We start from the raw sequence: 21,972 nt of genomic DNA on the forward strand, positions 1-21,972 counted from the left end.
ACACAGTCCATGAAACAGCACAATACATAAAAGGCAAAACTTCTTTGGCATGGTATCATCTCTTAATGTTACACGGGGGAAGTTTCTGCACTGTCAGACGTGGGTAAGAACCAGACATTAAAAAAAAAAACAGATATAATGAACAAACAGGAACGTGGCAAAAGAGGGAATTATCTGTTGTATCCTAATGCTTTAAGCCCTGGTCTGCTGCTGTCTGTGTTTTTGTCTCTTGTGGCCGTTCAAGATGCTGGTGGGGGGAGGGGTGGAGCAGAGTAGGAAATCATTTGATACCTTACCAGCTGGGAAGAAAATGTGTTTCTCTGCTCCCACTGCTAAAAAGTAACATTTTAAGATTGGTGCTGTGAACCTGTAGATCTTACTGCACTTCTTTCTGCATGGCTAAAAAGACTTTTTCAATTAAAGAAGTGTAAAGATTAAAATCTAGATGCAGTTCTTTATTGGCTTTGGCTTTCTACTGAGAGCGTTTTAAGTTCTGAAACAGCAATAGTCAGAGTCAGAAGGGGAAGAGCTATCCTCATTTTTGTAGTGCATTCAGAGGGTCAATGAGGAATTTGCCAGCTGGAATATTGCTGAGAAAGCGAAGCAGGTGTTGAAACTGGTCCAAGAACAAGCAGCACGTAATTAGAGGTAAGCAGTCCTTTACTCTGTGTGCCTCTTCACTTTCCTTGCTGTCTCTGATGAACACAGGACTGCCAATCATCCAGGTTGTGTCACTGGAGAGGGACTTAAGAGCTGTAAGTTCTGCATCTTTCTACTCACGTGAAGACAAGCTCTGGGCCTTGAGCACTGACAAGGCCATTAAGATATACATCCCAAAACCATTGCTTCTCATTTGCGATGCCTCTGCTATTTCCAGAGTCGTTCACTCTTCAAACGTTAGCAGGTCGCCTTCCTTCAGCAGTTTGGTTTCCTCACTACGGGTCCAGCAGCAGGATCAGAGAGCAGTGCAGTTCAGGCCATGCATGTTTTCCTTCACAGTGGATGTCCATCTTGTTTCAGGCTCAGGAGAGTAAGAGAGGCAAAGGTAAAACTGGTTTTCTCTCCCGTGGATGTGCTATAAGCATATGATAGCTAATTCTGTGGCTTTGGTCTACCTGGTAACGTTCATTCTTGCAGCAGAATGTGGTTTGATCTGGCGAGTGGGATAGCAAAGCTTTTGGTTAGACCTTAAGTCTCACCTCTCCAACTAAACTAGCATTTAAAAAGTGACCATACTTTTGTTCCAATACCTATTTAGATATCTTAGACGTGTATATATCTATATACAGTAAACTAGATCTAGGATTTTCAGAGTGTACATACACAGAAACTTTTGAAGCTGTACTTGGAGGGATTCCTCCAAGGTTTCTCAGCAGAAATGCTCAAAATTGTGTGAAAATAGTTTTGAACTTTCCAAATCCCCATGCTTCTGGGTAGCAAAACGGAGCTCTTCCTACGCTGAAGGAACTGTGGTTTTGATTCACGTGGGTGCAGCCTTGGGAATGCACTTTGAGAAGGTCTCAGCCAGGTGCCCAGAAAACACCACAAGTGCATTCTTAATGTTTTCTTTGAAGCTTTCAAGATCCAAGTGTGGTAAAGAGCATCACAGGGATCATGACACTGCTGATGCTGACACTGCTGCTGTATGGCCCTGTGAGCACATCCAGCAGAGCCCAGTCACCAAATCTGGGTGGTAGAATTTTTCTTTCTAATCTCATTTTCTCACATCCACAGCTTTTGATAACCAAATAAATATTTATTCACTATTTTTGCAACAGTTTACTAGAAAAGCATCAAACAAATCCAGGTATAAACGTACACGTAACATTAAAGTGCATTAACAGGAAACAAATCATCTTGTTGCACAAAACCAAAGTGTACTCCTGTCATCCCAAAGAGACCTGCAGTAGACAGACAGAGGGAGGTGCACAAATCAGTACTTACTGCTGTCACATGTAATGCTTGTGTGCTCCTGCAAATCCCTTGGGGCTTTCTACCAAATTTAAGCTTTTCTTGGGAGAGAACAAAGGTGTGTACGTGAGTGCATTGGGAACTATTACTGTGAAATGTGGTTGGGTTAGAGGATGATTTTACATCACCTAACGCCTGTTTTGTTGGGTTTAAACATTAACAATCTGTTCAGTCCTTTATATCATCTCAATTCATAGAACACTCAAAGGCCCAAACAACTTGAGAATTATGCTAGCCTGTGTGCTAAGAGATTCTTCATCAGTTCTGGAGAAATACCTGCAAAGCAATCTGTCAGTTGCTTCCTATATGCAGGTACAGACATGGATATATTGCACCTGGGTTTCTGACTGCAGTTACATGTGCTCCAGCAGTGTGTGATGGAAAGCAAATGACGGCACGGCCTTTGAGACACGTGTAGCTTGCTGTCTTCCACCCAAGTCACAGGCTGAACACAGGAGGGTTCATCCACATCTTGTTGTGCAGCTCTACTGCCCCTGCACCCCACTGTTACCTCTTCAGCCATTCTTGGACTGGCCGCCTATTTCTTCCAAATACAAGAGCACAAAGGGGTGTTAGGAATTCAGGGATTTCCACCTCAACAGTGCTGAGATTAAAGCAATGCTGCACCAAAAAGACCTGAAAGAGTTTGAAGGCAATTCCTTATGAGTTTGCAATAAGCAGAGTGAGATTCGTAAGAAGCAGGCTGCTCTTGCTAAAGGGTTCAGATACAATCCTTCCCTTCCAGTATGCAGTAGATGTTAGTTGGGTTTTTGGGGCTTTTCTTTTTATACATCTTGGATTAGGAGGAGCTGAATGAAGGCCTATTTTGCTATGGCTGTAGAAGCAGTTGGGCAGAAGCCCCAGCACAGCTTAACACAGACGTGGTTGTGCAGGCAGAGCAGCTGGCACAGGTGGAGGTTTCCTTCAAAGGAAGTCAAGGCAGTGGAGAGAAAAGGAAAGAGGACTGCACTGTATCCAATATAAAAAATAAACACTTTATTGAGTGCAGCATCCATTTCTGCTTAAAATTGCTACCAAAAAAAATAAAATGGTGTTCCTAAGATTTAAATTTGTCCTAGCAATGCAAAACCATTGTGAAGAAATTAGCAGAGTGGAAGCTGGTTTCCAAAATAATCCCCTGGGTTGTGGTTTTGGCCCTTCCTTGGTTGCACTGTATCTCCTAAAATGATCACGTGGGGCAACTAATTCTTTTGTATTCTGCCTTAGATTCCCTACTGAGAAGAAAATAGAATCCATTGCAATTAAGCCTATTTTGAAGGTCGTTACTGCACTCATAAATCCCACAGGGCTTTTTATACATGTATCTGAAAACTGGGCTGAAATAGCATCATTTTATAGTAAATATTACATATTTTCAATGTGTTTGTGGGGAAAAAAATGTAGTATAGACAATATACTCTATTTTTTTATACATGTAATAGAGAATGCCTTCCTTTTACCTTCTTCTCCTACTTGAAGTCCTCACAGTGAATCTTTTCCCTTTCTGCATTTCTCCAGTGCTGCCCGTCTTGTCGGGTCCATTTGTGTTACGTCCCCTTCCTCATCTGATGCCAAGCACAGTGTAAGGATACACAGAGCCTTGGTGCAGCAAACAGGCAGCAGAGCAGGCCCAGCTCTTGATGAGCTCTCATTCAGAGCCATCAAAAATGTGATCAGCAGTTCCATCATCTTAAGCAACCACAATGGCCCTCTGAACTTCTATAGATTAATAAAGCAGAGGGAGGTGGGGTAAATTAAACATTAAAGGAAGAATGTGTTGCTGATGTTGCATATCAAAGATGTAACAGTAACAAGTTTCAAAGCAGTCCCAACCTTGCCCCTAAGTTACCCAACGGCCACGTGCCTGATAGATGTCATCTGGACAATTAAAATGTATGTACAAAACAAAAACACTTTCAGAAGGTTCTACTAAGCCTCCTGTCCATCTTCTGGATGATACCTGTAATAATTTTCAGTGTTGCAGAGAAGCTGAGCTGAGAGCAGTGTATACGAGTGGAGATGAACTTTGTTTATTGTCTGTCGGGATCGAATCTACTCATTTTATTTTCCTTTCAGTGTTCCCTAGGATCAGGGCTTGTGTGATCAGCTGAGGACAGTGCCTGCAATGTGCCTTTCTGTGGACAGAGTTTCCAGATGACAATTACAAAGACTACAGGTTTAGACAAAACTCATAGAAATACATTTGCATAAACCAAAGTAACAGGTATTATCAAAATTAGACTAGGGCTGAGCCAATTCATCTGAAAGTCTAAAAAAAGTAAGAAATTCAAAGACCTAATGGAGACCTTTAAGTTCCTGAGATTTTTCTCCATCTCAACCTCTTTCCCCTTCCCAAAAAGCACAGGAAGGGAAATTACATTTAGCCACACAACACAGCAATTTCACCCGTATTATCTGAAAGCGTACACATAATTCCTTCCTCAATCTCTGCCAAGTGAGCAGTTTCTGGTGATGCATGGCAAAACTCTACTTGTGTTCGGAAAAGCTTTTTTGTTTACATAAAAAGTATAACCACAACGTTTCACCTTTCAATGATAAAGCTAATTTTCTGATGAAAGGTTGTCTAGTAAATCAGCTTCCAGAGAGACCCGATGAGCTGACCGGCCTCCAGTTAATAAAGCAGACGGCCCAGCCCTAAGCTAGTTCTATTTCTAAAATAAATAGTGTTGAAATTCTGTTTGACCCTCTTCTGAACGCCGTGTGGGTTTTGTGCTGTGCTCACACACAGGTTTCTGGGTTGGTTACGACCTCGCCGTTTTTTTCGGGCTCATCTTTTAGGAACTGCTCCACCTCAATAGAGTCCACCTTGGCATCCTCAGGAGTTTTGTCTTCAGATTTGTTTAATTCCTCTCTTTCTGCTGCTGCTTCTTTTGTGTGTGGTTCTTCTGGTTTTTTCTTAATGCAGAAGAAATTTCCCAAGGCCAGCACCAGCGCTGAAGTGGTAACTTCAATTCCAGCGACAATAAAGACAAACATGTACCGCCGTGTCAGATCCAAGAGTTTTCCTGAAAAAGACAACATGCAGGTAAATAAGTTTACAACAAAGTATTTCTGTTATCTCACTTCAGCTTAGCATTGACTGGAAGTACTTCACATCCTGGAACGTGTCCTGCCCTGCACACACTGACAGGAGCTCAACTGAAATAAAAGCAATGCAGCCTTCAGATGCAAGAGATGAGGCAACTGCTGTTCTACTTCAGATCAAACTGTGAACCAGCAGAGTTGTTTGTTGGGGTTTTTTTTTGGTGCAGCCTGTTAAATTGATGCACTTTGTTAATGAACTTGCCATTACAAATTCAGGAATCTGAATATTTTGCAGTGTTGCCATACTTTAGGATTACAAGACACGTGCAGCACAGTCTGCTTTCCCTGGAACAGTCCTGATGCTTTAGAGCCCTTTTTGTCAGGTTGATTGGTTTTTTTTTCCTCCTCTTCCAAATTTTTCTTTCATCCTTCAAACCTACCATAAGTACAGAGAATCTGCCCTACTACCTTCCAGATAAAACTGAGAGGATTCATACTGAATTTCAACTCCAAAGAGGTTTGAATTTATCCCATTTACTGTGTGTGAAACTCATACAATGCGTTGAACAGGAGATGCACTTCAGGCTTTCGTTGCAAAAAGAGCAGCACCTCCAAATGGCAGCTCAACCAATCCTTGCAAACAGATACAAGAAGGACAAAATCTCCTTCCCTGTTTTGGGCTATTTCTGATTCTAGCTGCACAAAGTCATTGTAAGCATGTGCAACACAAGGACAGCATGCATACTGTGAGTGACTCGTGTTGTCTTTGTCTGCCTGCAATGTCAGTGGTGTTGAATTCTCAACTAAATGGGATACTGACCTGCTGACGGCGGGCCGATCAGAACCGCCATCGCTTCTGCCAGGAGCACCAAGCCAATAGCACTGGAAAACTTCTGAGTGCCAACAATAGCCATGAGAACTTCGAACTGAAGAGCACCTACCATTCCGTAAGAAATGCCAAAGAAAATGCAGAAGACCACCAGGCCACCGTAATCAACAGACATGGAGCCCATGAGATCTGTAAAGCCGTTAAAAATCATAGCAAAACTGAAGAGGTAGACACAACGTGGTCTAACCCACTTGAGACCAGCTACCATTCCGCAAATGGGACGAGCAAAGATATCAATAAATCCCAGAATCGTCAGAAGAAAAGCTGCTTTGGTGTCCTGATACCCCAAATCCTTGGCATAACTCACAACAAAAACTGGGGGAACAAAGAGGCCGAGCACCATGATAGATGCTGCTAGCGTGTAGATCACAAAACCACCATCTTTAAACACGCTGAAATCCAGGAGTTTTTTCTTTGCTTTCTTCTCAGCAGGTTCTTTGGTAGCTTCAGATTTTTTGGGCGGCTCCAAAGGTCTCATTAGCGCTCCGCATACACAACAGTTGAGCAGCATCCCACCCAGTATAAGGAATCCTCCTCTCCAACCATACTCGTGTTGAAGTATCTGCCCCAGAGGTGAAAGGGCGCAAAGGAACACTGGGCTCCCAGCAGCTGACAGCCCGTTGGCCAGAGGTCGGCGTTTGTCAAAGTAGCGGTTTAACATGATGAGCGAAGGCTGAAAGTTGAGAGCCAGACCCAAACCTGTAACAGAAGGGACAAGAAGTTGACACAGCCCTCCAATAGTGCCAGTCAAAAAAGGAAAAATCAGTGGCATTTCTTCTGATTGATGACTTAAGATTGGTTTTACTGCAAATGAGCAAAAGAGTTCCATGGTAACAGGTGTCAGAGAACCCCACTTCGCTATTATTCTGATAGAATCATAGAATCACCAAGGTTGGAAAAGACCTCAAAGCTCATCCAGTCCAACTGTTCACCTATTCCCAATAGCTCCCACTAAACCATGTCCCTCAACACAACATCCAGCCTTTCCTTGAACACCCCCAGGGTCGGTGATTCCACCACCTCCCTGGGCATCCATTGCAGTGCCTGACCACCCTTTCTGAAAAGTAATACTTCCTAATGTCCAGATATTAGTCAAATAATCCAATAATGTCCAAATATTAGTCAAAAGTATCACCCATGGTCATGGATAAACCTGTCCAAAGAAGACACTGAACTCCTAGTGTGTAAAATACGAGCTACACTCCATGAGATGTAGAGTATCTCCAATACTTGCAATCACTGTAATTTCTAGATGTCATACTCCTCTCTAGGAGAGTTATCTGTCTGAATACAAAGTGCTCAGTTTAACATTTTCATATTTTTTCTTCTATTGTGTTTATTTCCATGGAAATAAATAGGAGGCATTACTTTTGGAGAAACCTATATGTATCACCTAATGCCCTGAGGGAGCAGAGAAAGTTGTTATTCTTCACCAATAACAGCAGTAGCTGTTAAACATACCAGAAAGAGATGCCATTCGTAATAAATAAATAGGTGAATAAACACATAAAATCATTCTAATTTTATCTGCTGTCTTACTAAAAGCCTGTTTGGATCATCCTGATCCCTTAGATATGTTGGTAGCACGACACATCAGCCTACCGCCAGGAAACAGGCCGAGCCCATTGCAGCCACATGTGCAGCTTACCAGTGATCACCCCTGCGCTGAGGTAGATCTGAACGATGCTGGTGCAGAAGGAGGCTATCACCATCCCCATGGAGGCAAAGAGGCCACCTACCAACATGACCGGGCGACAGCCAAAGCGATTGACGCACACGCTGCACAGCGGACCTGGCAAAGAGAGCAAGTTACAGTTGCAAAGCTAAACCAGTTCTTACCAATGGTTTCATGTCAGTTCACGCTTCTTTCCAGTTCACATTTCTTCCCATACCCTGCCTGTATCAGGCCAATCCCAGAGGGTGATCTTTCCTCTGCAGTCAGATATTCTGTTCCTTTGTACTGCTGTGCAGTTTTTCACCATCTTTAGCATCTATTGAGTTACAGAGGTTGGATTTTATATGCAAATTGGATGTACTTAACTAATTATTGGATTTACATGCATTAACGATAATTTTTGAATGCCTTACTTGTACACGAGCAATAATAAGCAACCATGATTCACACTGTAAATGTCAGTATGATTTACAGACACCACTGCATGATGCAGTATCACCTCAGAACCGAGCAGCCTACCTGTTCCATACAGCATGGCCAACAGAATGGAGGAAATCCATGCAGTGTCACTGTATCCAATGCCAAATTCCCGGATAAGTTCTTTGAAGAAGACACTGACTGCCTTTGGAAAGGCATAGGAGAATCCTGTGATGATAAAACAGCCAAAAAGGACAGCCCAGCCCCAGCCTCCATCAGGAGCTTTGACGCCAGACGGACCATCATCAACTACCACTGCTCCCATGATGCAGCTCACGAGGGTTCCCTAAGAAATAAGACAAAAATCAGTTGATACATATTGGGACAGCTATCTATCCCAAACAGGCAGATTGTGCACTCCAGTTGAAGTTACAGACTATTGTAGAAAGAAACAACTAGTTTTTAAGCCTGGGATTTTTGTTACAAGGCATTGGTAGAGGAAGCTCTTGGGCTACTCGGGACACAAAGTCCTGGTACATACATCACAAGTCCTGGCCCAAACCAACAGGAAAGCTTAGATGTATAAAATTTGATAATTTAAGTGCAGTTGATTAGGATGTTCATTACTAAAGAATGCTTTGGGTCACCAGGAACAATGCCATTTTACAGCTCTATTTCAGAACCAGACTGTCCCCGCCTGGTTGGCACAGACTTGTCAAGAAAAGTGAGCACTGAATGTATGATTGTTAGTAAATATGATTGTCACCCGACTCCAGGTGTCTGGCACCGCAGATGGCCGATGTGCTGACTGCCATAACAATGTGAAAAGATGCCTGTCTTTTTAGTTCCTGCACTATCACAAGTTTGGGGCTGGTAAATCAAAGTCTGAAGCTGCACCTCCAACACAGGGACCTGTCCCATTTCAGAATGGTTCGTATTTCCTAATGACATCTGTATGATACAAGGCATAAAACGCTCTTGATAGATATTAATTTCTTCAAAGCAGTAAAAGAAGGCAGCAAAGAGAAGGCATGCAGAATGTCACACCTTCATGAGGCCAGCAGCTCTGTAAGCACTCGAGCAGCAGTGAACACAGCAACCTTCAGCCCCAGGAAGGAATGGCTCCTGCCATCCATTGCTCCTGTTCTGCAGGCCGGCACAGGATGTAGACAGTCCCCTTCACCGACTGAGCAACAGCAATGTGCTGCACCAAGGGCAGACTGTGCCTGACCCATCTGGTGGCCTTCTGTGGTGGGGTGATGGCATTGGTGGACAAAGGATGGGCCGGTGCTGTTGTCTGCCTGGACCTGTGCCTTTGACGTGGTCCTGCATCCTTATCTCTAAACTGAAACAATGTGGATTTGATGGCTGGAGTGTTTGGTGATAAGGAATCAGTGGGATGGACACAGCCGGAGGTTGGGGGCAGTGGCTCTGTGGGTGGAGGGCATTGATGAGCAGAGACCCCCAGGGCTCTGTCATGGGATCAGACAGCTCAACATCTTTATCACTCGACATCTTTATCATTGACAGTGGGACTGCTGATGGTGCTGAGCTGAGCGGAAGGGATGACGGCATCCGGAGCGACCTGGCTCAAAAACTGGGCCTATGGGAGCCGAGCGAGGCTTAAGACAACACCGCACAAAGCGCTGCGCCTGGGTTGGGGCGATCGCAGATACAAGACAACAGAGCGAGAGCAGCGCTGTGAAGGAGGAGGGGCTCTGATGGGTGAGATGCAGGACGCGAGGCACAGCGTGCGCTGCGGGCTCAAAGGCCAGCGGTCCTCGGGCTGCACCGGCAGAGGGGCGGCGAGGCACGAAGGGACCGTCGAGTTTCACTGAGCGCGGTGGCACCGCGCAGAGCCGCGCCGCCCCTGGAGGTGCCCGAGGCGCCCACGGCACGGGGCGGAGCTCGATGATTTCTCAGGTCTCCTTCAACGGGAGCCGTTCCGTGGTTCCGCACTCACAAAAAGGGAAGGGCGGCAGAAGCCCGCTACGCCGGGCGGCCCCGCGTGACCGCACCGCGCCGACGTGCGGCGCTGCCAGTCAGCCCGGCAGGGTGCGAGCCGGCGGCCGCCGCACTGAGACGTGAGGGACGTGACCGGGCGGCGCGCGGCGGGGCGGGGCGGGGCGGGGCTGACGGGGCTCGGCGGAGCGCCGCTCTCTGGGCGGGACGGCGATGCCCGCTGCGTTTCGCCCGCCCCGCGCTCCGACACCCCGCGCCCCGGCCGGCACCTCGCGCATCGCTCATCGCTTTTAACAAACGCCCGAACAACCCTCACGAAATGAACGGCCCCGCTGCAAACGCGGCTGAAATTCGCCCCGTTCATCTCTGAGGAGGATCTGAGAGCTGCGTGCAGCGCTGCACGGCAGCGATGGGTTCTGTTCCGGATTCCTCCATCACAGATGGGCGCTTCCTTTGGTAACGGACTTGTTTACACGGCAGAGAATGGAGTTAAATCCGCGTGTTTTCGTACTGCTGCTATTATCCTCATGTTGCCATGGAAACCGATACGGGCTCAGTTAGGAGGAATCGCGGGATGGCTGGTGCTGGAAGGGACCCTAAAGGCCATCTGGTGCCACCCCTGCCCTGAGCAGGGGCACCCACAGCTCCATCAGTGCTCACAGCCCATCCCTTCCCTTGGCTGTCTGCAGGGATGGGGCACCACCGCCTCTCTGGGCAACCTGTGCCACTGCCTCACTGCCCACGGTGTAAAAACTTCCCTATATCCAATCTAAACCTCCACGCCTTCAGTTTGAAACCATTTCCCCCCATTCCATCCCAACAGATCTTGCTAAAGAGTCTGTCCCCTACATACAGCACCTTTAGGGACTGGGAGTACTGGAGGTAGCATTGCTGTTGGGATGGTTGGTGCCGCGGTTTGTTGTACACAGAAGGACAGCATCTGTATTATAAATAACTGAAGGTGGATACGGGAAAAACATCATAGTGGTGCTCAGCCACTGTCCTACTGCCACGCAGCAGTGCTGCAGGGGCAGCGGTGTGGGTGGGAGAGATGTGGGGTATGGAGGCTGACCTACATGCCTCGAGAATGCATTTAACACCCAGATACGTGCATCACCCCGAGCCTTCAGCCAGAGATAAATAACGGCCATCAGAGAGAAAGCAAAAAGTTCCACACTGAGATTCCATATTGGACTGGAAATAGGCAGAATCCCACAGCTAAAAGGCAGACAGCCGAGCTGACACCCATCCTTGCCACAAAGACAATAACGATCCTCAATTTAGAGGGGGGATGGATACACAAAAAAGCACAGAGTGCTCCATCCAGTGCACCAATAGGGGTCACAGACCTCTGCCTTTGCCTGTGGGCATTAAAACCAAAGGAGGAACAGCATCCGATCAAAAGAGAAACAGCAGTACTGACATCAGAGGTGGTGGGAGCCAGGCTGAGTGCTGCACACAGAGGAGCTGCTGTGCTGAAAGGGAAAGGCCTTCTCCTTCACCTTGTTCTGAGGGTGGAGGAAAGAAAAAGCACCCAAATGGGAGACAGGCAGTGACAGAACTCCTCAGCAAGGTAACACTGTCACAGACAGCAGCTTCAAGGGCTTTTTGTTGAACAAAGCGCCCTGTTCAGGCTGCCACAAAGGGGTTCAGGCTGCCACAGAGGGAAGCGGGTGCCTCATTTTGCAATATTTACCCCCGAGGGAGCGGTGCTTTGTTAAATCACAGAGCTCAGCAGTTCCCAAACGTAAAGCAGAAGCTGTGAGAGCAGCACCTGCAGCGGGAGGGGGGCATGTAACCGGGGAGGGATGACAGACACAGAAGTACGTGGGTTTCTGAGCACCATGTGTGGTTCCACACGCTGTGTGAAGCCATTCCAGCCACACCTGCCAACCTGAGGCACTGCACAGGAATGCAACAGCTTGGCACAGCGGAGCAGTGCCGTTGTGTGGCACAGGAACAAGCAAACACCGCACAGACACCTCAGCACCGGTTTGATTTGACGCGAGATTGAAATAAGGAAACAATTGGCACAGCGGCTTTGTGAAAGCAGCACCGTGGGCACAGGGCTGAAATGAATGGCTGTGACGCAAGGGTTCCACTTTGGTCCAACGTTGTAACTTCTATTTTTGAAAGTGCACTGAAAGCAGTGGGATAACTCACATAGAACTGGAGTCACGCTCAGCACTGCTGCTCGGAAAGGGCACCCGGGGGGATGCTGACAGCCACACTTCTGCACTTACAGCAATAGGTGTGGCGCAAGGAAAAAAACAACCACGGCTTTCAGAGGAGCACGTTCACTTCTCAGTAAAGAGCACCAATTGCTGGTAGGGCGGTGGGTGAGAGCAGAGCGTGTCTGCCCCTGTGCTAACGGAGAAGACCGGGCTGCCACCGACTGTGTTTGTAATTAAGGAAAGCGTTCACCTCGAGATTAAAAGAGCTGCTTCCTTCTCGGTAAGGACAGAGCCGCAGGAACAGCTCATCGTGCAACCCGAGGGCGTTGCTTTCGCACCAGCCAAGCTCGGGGCGCTCGCTGGTGATGTGCTCATCGAGGAGAAATAAAGGCACCAAAGCGTCACCTGACTAGCACAGATAATTTGAAGAGCCCGGTTCTAACGCGTTAATTGTAAAGGCAAACAGCTTCCCCCGCAGAGCAGCTGGAGCGGGGAACGCAAGGGACGCGATGCTATGGATAAACCCACAGCGGGAACTGACTGTGTCACCCCGGGCTGTGAGTAACAGCCGTGGGAACACGGAGCGGGGATGGGTTGATCAACCCTCAGTGCAGCGATGGATGGACGGCTGGGTGTGGGGAGACGGAGGGTGGGAGATGGAAAGGCCCGAAGGAAGGGCACGCGGCAGCAAACTGTTGGACAGAACAAAGAGAGAATGGAAAGCCCTGCGGGGCCCAGCGGGGAGGAGGGGTCGGGGAACGGGGGAGGTAAACACGGCCACGGTTTTGTGGGGAACGGGAATCCGCAGCAGCCTTTGGGAACGGGTTTTCCATTAACATGGCCGGTACATAAGCGGACGAGGAGCAAGAAACGCGCGCCCGTGGCAGCGCCCGACCGGCAGCCCGCAGCATCGCAGCCCGCGGGCATCTCCCGAAGCGCGGCCGGGGCGTTCGGAGCCCCTCGCCCGGAGGAGCCGGGACGGACCGCGCCGCTCCCACCGCCCCGCGGCCCCGACCCGTCGGATGCGGCCGTACGGAGCTCCGCTCGCGCCCCCCGCCCGCCCAGCTCGGACCCACCGCGCTCCTCCGCGCCGAGCGCTCCTCGGCATCGCGCGGGCCGGCTCCGCCTCGTTACGGTACCTGAGTCACGGCCCGCGCTTCGGCTCGGAGATCCCCGCCGCCCGCTCTCCCCGCGCGCTCTCCGGTCCGACCCGGCGCTGTCCGTCTGCCAAGCGCCTTGGCGCTGCGGGTCGCGTCCGCTCGCCCCTCCCTCCAACGTCCCCGCGGTGGCGCCCGGGTCCTAGCGCCGCCACGTGGCCCTTCCCGCCGCCGCGGCTTCGCCCGCCCGGAGGCACGCGGTCGCGTCCGGTGCCGTCCCGCCGGAACGCCGAGGATCGCCCGCAAACGGCGCCGCCCGCAGCCGCCGAGCGGGTCGAGAGCTCCGCTGGGAAATGCCGGCGTGCAGCCGCGATGCGGAGCGCAGCCCTAGGGCAGGTCGGGCGGGTAGGCGCCCGGACGGGTCTCGAATGTCTGCAGAGAAGGAGAGCCCCGCAATTTGTGCCCACTGCCCCCTGTTCCATCGCTGCACACCCCCAAAAAGAGTTTGCTCCATCGGGTTGACTCCTGTGTTTTAGATATTTATATACGACGATCTGATCTCTCTCAGCCTCTTTCTCTTCAACAGAACAGCCCAAGGGATCTCAGCCTTTCTTATGGGAGATACTCCAGGCCCGGTCTCTTCAATGTGTCTGCGAACATCCCTTTCCTTATCTAGCTTCTTCTCTCATGTGAGTGCCTGTAAGAGCTACTGGTGGTTCAGAAGCAATTCAAAATGTAGGTGTACCTATAGGATACAGGTGACATATTGGCAGCTATTTCCCAGCTTCCGTTTTCTCGCTTCCCAGCTCTCCATTCCTAGGCACCTCTGTCCACCCTGCATACTTACACACCACAGATCTCTAAGGTTTCAATTAAAAGATCTTCTCTGGGGCCATGCATTGCTATCAAGCAGTAACTCAAATAAAGGGGGAATAATGAAACTTTCTGAAGGATGGAACTGTCCCTCCTCCTTAAGCAACGACGCTCAGGTCTGTGGCAATGTTTGGTTTGTCAAGAACTGTAACTGCTTTCCGGCCCTTTGGGGCAGTAGAGATCACACATCCTTATCACAGCCTCCATCACTTCTGCTGAACTCCGGAGCAGTTGGGATTGTTCAGTGTGGAGAAGAGGAGCTCAGGGAGACCTCGCTGCTCTCTGTAGCCACCTGAAGGGAGGTTGTGTTGAGCTGGGGGTCGGCCTCTTCTCTTGTGTAACAGTGATAGAACCAGAGGGAATGGCTTCAAGCTGCACCAGGGGAGATTCAGGCCGGACGTTAGGAAATACTGCTTCTCTGAAAGAGTGGTCAGGCAGTGCAATGGGCTGCACAAGGAGGTGGTGGAGTCACCGACCTTGGAGGTGTTCAAGGAACATCTGGATTTGGTGTTGAGGGACGTGGTTTGGTGAGAATTACTGGCAACAGGTGGATGGTTGGGCCGGGTGATCCTGTAGGTCTTTTCCAGCCTTGGTGTTTCTGGGATTCTGTGATCTTCACTCTGCACCTCCATTTCATGAAGCAGCTCCTCAGCCAGTGGAAGGTACCAATTTGTGCAACACTGCAACCACATCTCCTCCCCTACCAGTCACAGCCCAACACCTGTGTATGTGCACAGCGCTGATAAGAGTGCTCCAAACATAAACCAGGTTGTGTGCTGTAAGTGCACTGAGACCTGGAGCACCTACTGCTACACTGGGACAGTCTGTAGCAGTTGGGATGGAACACGGGGAAATGGTTTCAGATTGAAAGAGGGGAGTTTTAGATTAGATATAAGGAAGAAATTTTAATACTACAGGCAGTGAGGCAGTGGCACAGGTTGCCCAGAGAGGCGGTGGTGCCCCATCCCTGCAGACAGCCAAGGGCAGGGATGGGCTGTGAGCACTGATGGAGCTGTGGGTGTCCCTGCTCAGGGCAGGGGTGGCACCAGATGGCCTTTAGGGTCCCTTCCAGCCCCAACCATCCCGCGATTCTATTTTTCAGCAGCACACATCTTTAGCCATAGACCAGCTGCTGAGGAAACTGCATCCAGTGCTCCGTGGTGTCACTTTTGGAGCTGATTCCTCCCATTGTTTTTGAAGAAAGCGATGCGCTCATCGGGGACGGCGTGCCAGGATAAATGACAGCCCTCAACATGGGCACCCAGATCACTGCATTTAATTCTGTGCTCAACAAGGCTCCAGTGTGAGTGAGCAGAGCTCAGGGCTGCTGTGCCTGCAGCATCCGAAATATCCGAATTCAAATCTGAAATATGTGAAACTGAGCTGAAGGCACCGAATCCATACCTGCTAAGTGGGGCTAAATAGCATCTGTTTAAGCAATAAATGTGTGACATTGTGAGTAAAGGTGTCATGGTTCTATGGCCAAAGGAATGGAATATGAATGCACGGCAAAGAGAACTCAAACACAGTGACTTAAAGCATCGATCTCTGAACTCAGCTTTTGGAAAAAAAAATCTTCTTTATGGTTGTAATTTAAAAAGAACCCGCAATTTTCTGCACCTTGCTGTTTATCTCTAAGCATGCATGTTGCAGGTATTCTCAAACTGTCATTAGCACAACCTCGTGAGGAGTCATTGACTAGGAAATGTATCCACGATACGCTGTGACACTCAATTAGCTTCTCATTGATGAAGATCCTTCATAGGAGAGAATGTCATTTGTGCGTACTGACGGAGCTCAGGCTGCACCACAGCTCCACTAAAATGCCCTTCACTCCATAATTCCTTACAGGTTTCCCAATGAATGCAGATCCTGCTGTGTTCCTTACTTCCACGCTCCATTGTTTCTATGGCAGTAGTGATAAGAATATACCTGGGTTGCTCCGAAAGTAATGCCCCCTGTTTCATGCTGTGGAAATGATAGGAGGTGCAACAACCACAATAACACTCTGGGATAGAGCTACAAAGGAATATTTTTCAGCATGGTCACCCATTCCAAATTCCAACTGCACTCTTTGCTGTTCCTGCTATTTGCGGGAGAGTCCCAAGTATTACCTTGACAGTATCTGCATCTATTCGTTCTCTTTGAATTTTTGTAGATATTTGACTTCTGAGGCATTTTCCTTATTTACAGTTGAACTACGCACAGGATGTGAATTACAGATTTATACTGCAACATTTTGAAGAGTTTGAACCGTAACCCTGGACATTTCAGATGGTTTCAAGAGCAGCCAGCACAACCCTTTGCTTCAAAGGGAAACATGGCAGAGCGTGTTGCACAAAGAGCCCTTGTAGGATGGCTATTGAAGAAACGTTCAGCGTTGAGGTTTCAACAATTTGTAGTTTGTTCCTAAAGCAAGGCTGAAAATAAAGGCTTTCTGTGTGGTTCTTAGTGTGCACTTGAGGAACTTGAAGAGAACCTACAAAGAGGTGCATAGACTTAACGAGTATGAAGCTGCAGTTACACAGGTATGGGAAAGAGAGACATGGAAATCAAATTCTTCAAGCCTGGATGGAAGTGGAATTTAAATACATCCTAAATACACATTTAAATGTTTCTAATATACAGCACCCATGCTTCAGAGATACTGGGGATCAGAAGTTCCTCTGCAAGCTCGGCCACTTTTATTTATGCGATCATCTTTAAAACGTTCATTTTGATTTTCTTATATACATATATTTACTGTTTGTCAAACACATTCCTCAGGGTTCTGTCGAAACAAGAAGTTCATTCATTGGAAGGAGAGCTCGCTCAAAAAGAAGGCTTTTCCTGGATCATGTTTTAACGCTCCATCCCACAGCTGTGCTCACTGCTGAGCCCCCAGCGTGGCTCACAGAGCAGCCCAGGGGAGCATCAGCGTGTGCCACAGTCTTCCTGTGCCATGAGCTTAAATGAGGGTGAGGGAGTGGGATCAGCAGCCCAAGTGGGTTTTGTCTTATGAAGCTGGGCTGTGAGCAGAGCCTCATCTGGGGAACCAGTGTGTGTTATTGTTGTGACTGTCTGGGGATACCGGGGGGAGGATGATGGCGAATTTGAATGAAGGGGAGAGGTGGGGGGTAGAGATTTAAATACTCACCAACAATGTATTCATAGAACCATAGAACCATAGAACCATAGAACCATAGAATCATAGAAGGGCCTGGGTTGCAAAGGACCACAACGATCATCCGGTTCCAACCCCCTGCTGTGTGCAGGTCACCAACCAGCAGCCCAGGCTGCCCAGAGCCACATCCAGCCTGGCCTGAATGCCTGCAGGGCTGGGGCATCCACAGCCTCCTTGGGCAACCTGTGCCAGGGCGTCACCATGCTTTGAGAGCAGAAAAGCAAGACGTACGTTATGCTGGGCCTTACAGTGTAATTTTGGAGTGCCCAGAAGGTTTTGAAAATCATTTAATGCCAAATCTCACGGTGTGCTTTGAACCGGAAGTGATTTATACAAACAGATGAACTAAATCCCTTCAGTAATGGCAGCATTCTGATGTGATGTATAGATAGACTTCATGTAGCCACATGAAAGCATGGTGACGCCCTGGAACAGGTTGCCCAAGGAGGCTGTGGATGCCCCAGCCCTGCAGGCATTCAAGGCCAGGGGGTTGGAACCGGATGATCGTTATGGTCCTTTGCAACCCAGGCCCTTCTATGATTCTATGATTCTATGATTCTCCTCCTTGACACAGCAGTTTGTATAATTCAGGACATGACAGCATTACAGGAAGTCTGCCTCGTGGCTTCCAGACATGCGAGTCATCAGCAGTGACTCAAGGAAAATCACACAGTGCTTCGTGCACTGCAACTTCCTCTGCGTCACTTAAGCAATGCACTCTGCCATGAAGGATGGATTAATGTCTTGGGGGCAGAACTTTATCTATTATTTATTGCTTTTCCAGCTTAGATGGGGCTCTGAGCAGCCCTATCAAAGGATTGGAACTGTAGATGGTGTTTAAGGTCCTCTCCATCTGAGCCGATCCGTGAGGCTGGGATCTGTGCTCTGGACTGGGGGATCAGGAGGGGAGGGCAGAGGGGCGATGGTGCTCGTGGAGGAAGAGACGTGGGTTTAACGAGGAGAACGCATTTGTACAGCCCGGAAGAAGGACTGCTGGATGTCAACAGAGGGGATGAGCTGGGGAAAACACGAGCGAAAAATGACGGCAGTGACTGAGCGCGAAAGCCGTGAAAGAGACCGAGAAACGCGGCCGTGTGGGGAACGAAGGGCGACGGCGGGGGGAGCGGGACGGCGGGGGGCAGGGCGGGGAGGGAGGCAGCGCTCTGATTGGCTGCCGGCGGGGCTCGCCAGAGGCCGGCCCGGGGCTGGAGGTGGGCGGGGCGTCAGCTCTGCAGTTGCCGTGGCGACGAGCCGCCTCGGCCAGGCGTAGCCCGCTGCGGTTGCCATGGAGACGCGGCCCGCGGCTGCGGGCGGGAGGACGTGAAGGTTGGCGGGTACGGGTAACGGGTATGGCAGCCATGCATCTTGCTCCCTGCTCTCTCCCCGCTGTCTTCCCGCACTCTTGCAGCCGCTCATTGCCTCCATCTGCCTTGTCCCGACCCCGCACTGCGCCTGCCAGCTGCTCTCCTGCCTCCTAGGCCCTCTCACCCTCCATCCCACAAGCTGATCCCCACCTCCTCCCCCACTTTCTCTCCTTCCCGCTTTTATTCCCCATTCTCCCTCTGAACCCCATCCCCCCTTCACTCCACCCCTGCTGTGGAACAGCTGTGATGTGCCTGACGGAGACTCAGCATGCATTACTGCTCTGTGGAGCAAACCAGCTGTGCAGGGGAGGTGGACCAGGTGACATTAAGGATCCCTCCCAACCCCAACGAATGCATGATTCTGGGTGGTAGTTTTCTTTCTCACCCTCTTTTTTGGTGGTTTTGTAAGGAATTCAGGCGATGCTGCACCAGCTCTGCTGGAATTGTTACAGCCATTACTCCTGGAGCACTGGAAGGATAAGAGAGTGTGCATTCCTCCTGCTTTGAGCACAGCTATAAGGATGGGGGACAGGTGGGGGGTTCTGTGGAGTTCTGAAGCTTCTCACCATTCACTCTGAATTGTTCTCCAGCATCACCGTGCTCTCCTTGGGTTGGGAAGTGATTTGCTCAAACGTGGAATGCAGTGCTGTGCTGCCAGAGTGACACCTGATGAGTAACAGCTGTGATTTACCATCAAGCCACCATTTTCCTTTGCTAAAAGAGGCTGATAGAAATCTCACTGTGCTGAGATAAGGGCTGACAGGGGTATCTATCAGTCGGTTCTTCCTGGATGTGCTCTGTATTATTAGATTTTAATGGTCATTTTTGCTATTTGCTCTGCATGGCTAAGCTGTGCTTGCTGTAAGATGTTGTCTCACATCTGGGCTGTCTCCTTGGCCATCTTCTAATGGCATCAGATATATTTTTACTGTTCTTTTGCCTGTCCTGCATCCAGGCAACTGATGCAATTTATACTTAAAATTGCACTGTGAGCTCTATTATGGTCATTACCAAAACTAGTTGGCAGTTAGAAACACTGCTGCTTTTAATGGCAAAATGCTCTCTGCTCCCCTCCTAAAACACATTTCCAAGAAATACAGGACTCTGCAGTGGAAAGCAATACTCTGAAATTACAGAAGTGTATCCTGCCTGTTTATGGGGCAGTCAGTGGAGATGGGCATAGATCCTGTGTCTCATCTAGCAATAAGGACGTATTTTCACCTTCACTCTTTCGTATTTTGCTATGAAACCACCATTTCTTGTGTTCAAGGTGACACACGCACACCTCAGGGTACCTCTGTCCATTCACAAGAGCCATCAGTTCCATGCATGGCAGTGGGGGGAAGTCATTTTCATAGGAGAGCTATTTTTGTAGGAAACCACTGTCATTCATGTTTTATTCCCATGTTTGAGGTGACACCGTGTGTTGCCTTTGAATTTTGGGGCAGTCGTAGCAATCTTTTGTAAAATAAGCATTGCCCACTGGCACAGGTTGCCCAAGGAGGCTGTGGATGCCCCAGCCCTGCAGGCATTCCAGGCCAGGCTGGATGTGGCTCTGGGCAGCCTGGGCTGCTGGTTGGCGACCTGCACACAGCAGGGGGTTGGAACTGGATGAGCATTGTGGTCCTGTTCAACCCAGGCCATTCTTCTCAACCCTCTCTTTCCAAAATAACCTCTGACTTCAGTTTGATCATCTCAATGAATTAATAGACCGGAGTTGTAGTCTTATTTTTATTCCTGATGCACAGACACCTTAGCGTGTGGCTAAGGTTAGCTAACAAAGCATGCATTGGTTTTAAAGACCTTTACAAAAGTGTTGTGATATTTCATCAGCTACAGACTGAGCACAATTTCTTTCAGTGCCTTCAGAGTCCAGAAAGCATCTTGTTGGTGTATTTCATCTTTAATGTTCTGGTGGTCAGGGATGGAGGAAAAGAAGGATGGAGTTTTAATGTTGAATGTTTTTAATGGATGTTGGATGGATGTTGATGTTTTTTAATGATGGATGCTTTTAATTGTGGCAGACATCAGATGCGTTTGGAGCAACGGGAGCTGAGAGGAAGATATAAAAAGAACAGATTTTTGTGTAGCACTGCATGTTAGAGGCAAAGAAGCATTGCTCATGAGTGTCCACTTCTGTGTCATTTACAACCACCATCTATTTCTGCTGACAAAAAGGAAAAGCTACCACTTGTACTATGCTGCAGGCTGTGGCACAGCTTGGAGATTGCTAACAAAAAGGAGAAAATGCAATTTCCTTTTAATTGCCTTAAGCATAAACATAAATTCTAGGCCAGCAGAATTAGAAGACCGTCAGATTACCGTGTCACTGCTGGGTGTATTGGTGAGGAAACAACGATATTCAGATTGTGGTGTGCTTTAGCGTCGCTTTTGCTGATCTGGAAATCTCTTTCTTTTAAGGAGATTAAAGAGGCACCATTTGAAAGGCGTGCTTGTCTGATCTGTTGTTCCCTGCAGCCCTGCTTATCCATCCGAGATTATCTGGAACCCCTGACACAGAGCGGTGCAGCACAGGGAGAGAAGCTGCAATGACCCCGCGGGGCTGGGGTAAATCTCCAGAGAGATCTGAGCAGATATTACTTCATGATTGTCGTTATTACTGAACCGTGATGTAGGTGGTACCTCTGGGAGTGGATGGTTTCTCTTCTGCTGAGTTTGTGTCTGTGTATAAGGCGAATATGGAGAACAAACGATAGGAAGAGATAGAAGTGAAGCAGATAAAGGATCAGACCAGATGGGAATAGGGGCACAGGAAGGATATCAAGATAACGGTAGGAAGAGAAGACAGATGCAACACTGCAGTTGTATTGCTGATGGATGGAAAGGTCCAACAGTGCATTGCATGAGAAGGCTGGTGTGGTTTGATTTGTCCTGTCAGAAGTGCCTTTTTTCTTAAAGACACTTTGCAGCTCTTCTTCTGCTGTTCTACTGTTCTTCAGTGCTCAACTAGAAGTGCAGTGTTCCTTTGAGCCGCTGAATCTTTTTGTGCCTCTGTGCCCCATCTGCACAAAGGGAAAAGAAATATTTTCCTGCATCAAAACACAACTGTGTGTGGTAATTAGATTGTGAAATATTATCCCTTCATGACTCAGTGACAGAAATAAAAGCAAACTCTGTGTCTAAAAGTGACCAACGCCAGTTGGTGTAGAGAAGTTTACAGCTTAGATTTAAAATTCAATTATAATTATTATGTACCTAGTAGATGGGGAGTGATTAGATAGCTGGTTTTTCTTAGTTATCAGTCTTAATTTTTTTCTACCACCTTCTGCTTCAGATTTATTCGAGTGCTACAAATGGAGAAAGAATGGAAAGAGCTCCTTC

General features: G+C 48.5%; 1 protein-coding gene across 1 annotated transcript; it reads right to left on the reverse strand.

The window, feature by feature from the left end:
* Positions 1 to 1,764: 1,764 nt before the first annotated feature.
* On the reverse strand, positions 1,765 to 13,341 carry SLC16A3 (solute carrier family 16 member 3). The gene is made up of 5 exons (XM_042833252.1): positions 13,273 to 13,341; positions 8,100 to 8,343; positions 7,554 to 7,697; positions 5,837 to 6,604; positions 1,765 to 4,997 (listed from the first exon to the last, which is right to left on the reverse strand). The coding sequence occupies exons 2-5, from the start codon at positions 8,320 to 8,322 to the stop codon at positions 4,711 to 4,713; spliced, it is 1,422 nt and encodes a 473-aa protein (XP_042689186.1). The 5' UTR covers positions 8,323 to 8,343; positions 13,273 to 13,341; the 3' UTR covers positions 1,765 to 4,710.
* Positions 13,342 to 21,972: the final 8,631 nt, after the last annotated feature.

The sequence above is a fragment of the Centrocercus urophasianus genome, unplaced genomic scaffold, assembly GCF_019232065.1.
Source record: "Centrocercus urophasianus isolate 14NV4802_14NV808 unplaced genomic scaffold, USGS_Curo_1.0 seq_41, whole genome shotgun sequence".
NCBI classification, from domain to species: Eukaryota; Metazoa; Chordata; class Aves; order Galliformes; family Phasianidae; genus Centrocercus; species Centrocercus urophasianus.

Excerpts from the sequence above, each read along its gene's own strand:
- SLC16A3 (XM_042833252.1), bottom strand. The coding sequence starts at position 8,322 with ATGGGAGCAGTGGTAGTTGATGATGGTCCGTCTGGCGTCAAAGCTCCT. Across the intron at positions 7,698-8,099 it reads GGCCATGCTGTATGGAACAG|GTCCGCTGTGCAGCGTGTGC; the intron begins GTAGGCTGCTCG and ends TCTCTTTGCCAG. Across the intron at positions 4,998-5,836 it reads GATCGGCCCGCCGTCAGCAG|GAAAACTCTTGGATCTGACA; the intron begins GTCAGTATCCCA and ends TGTCTTTTTCAG.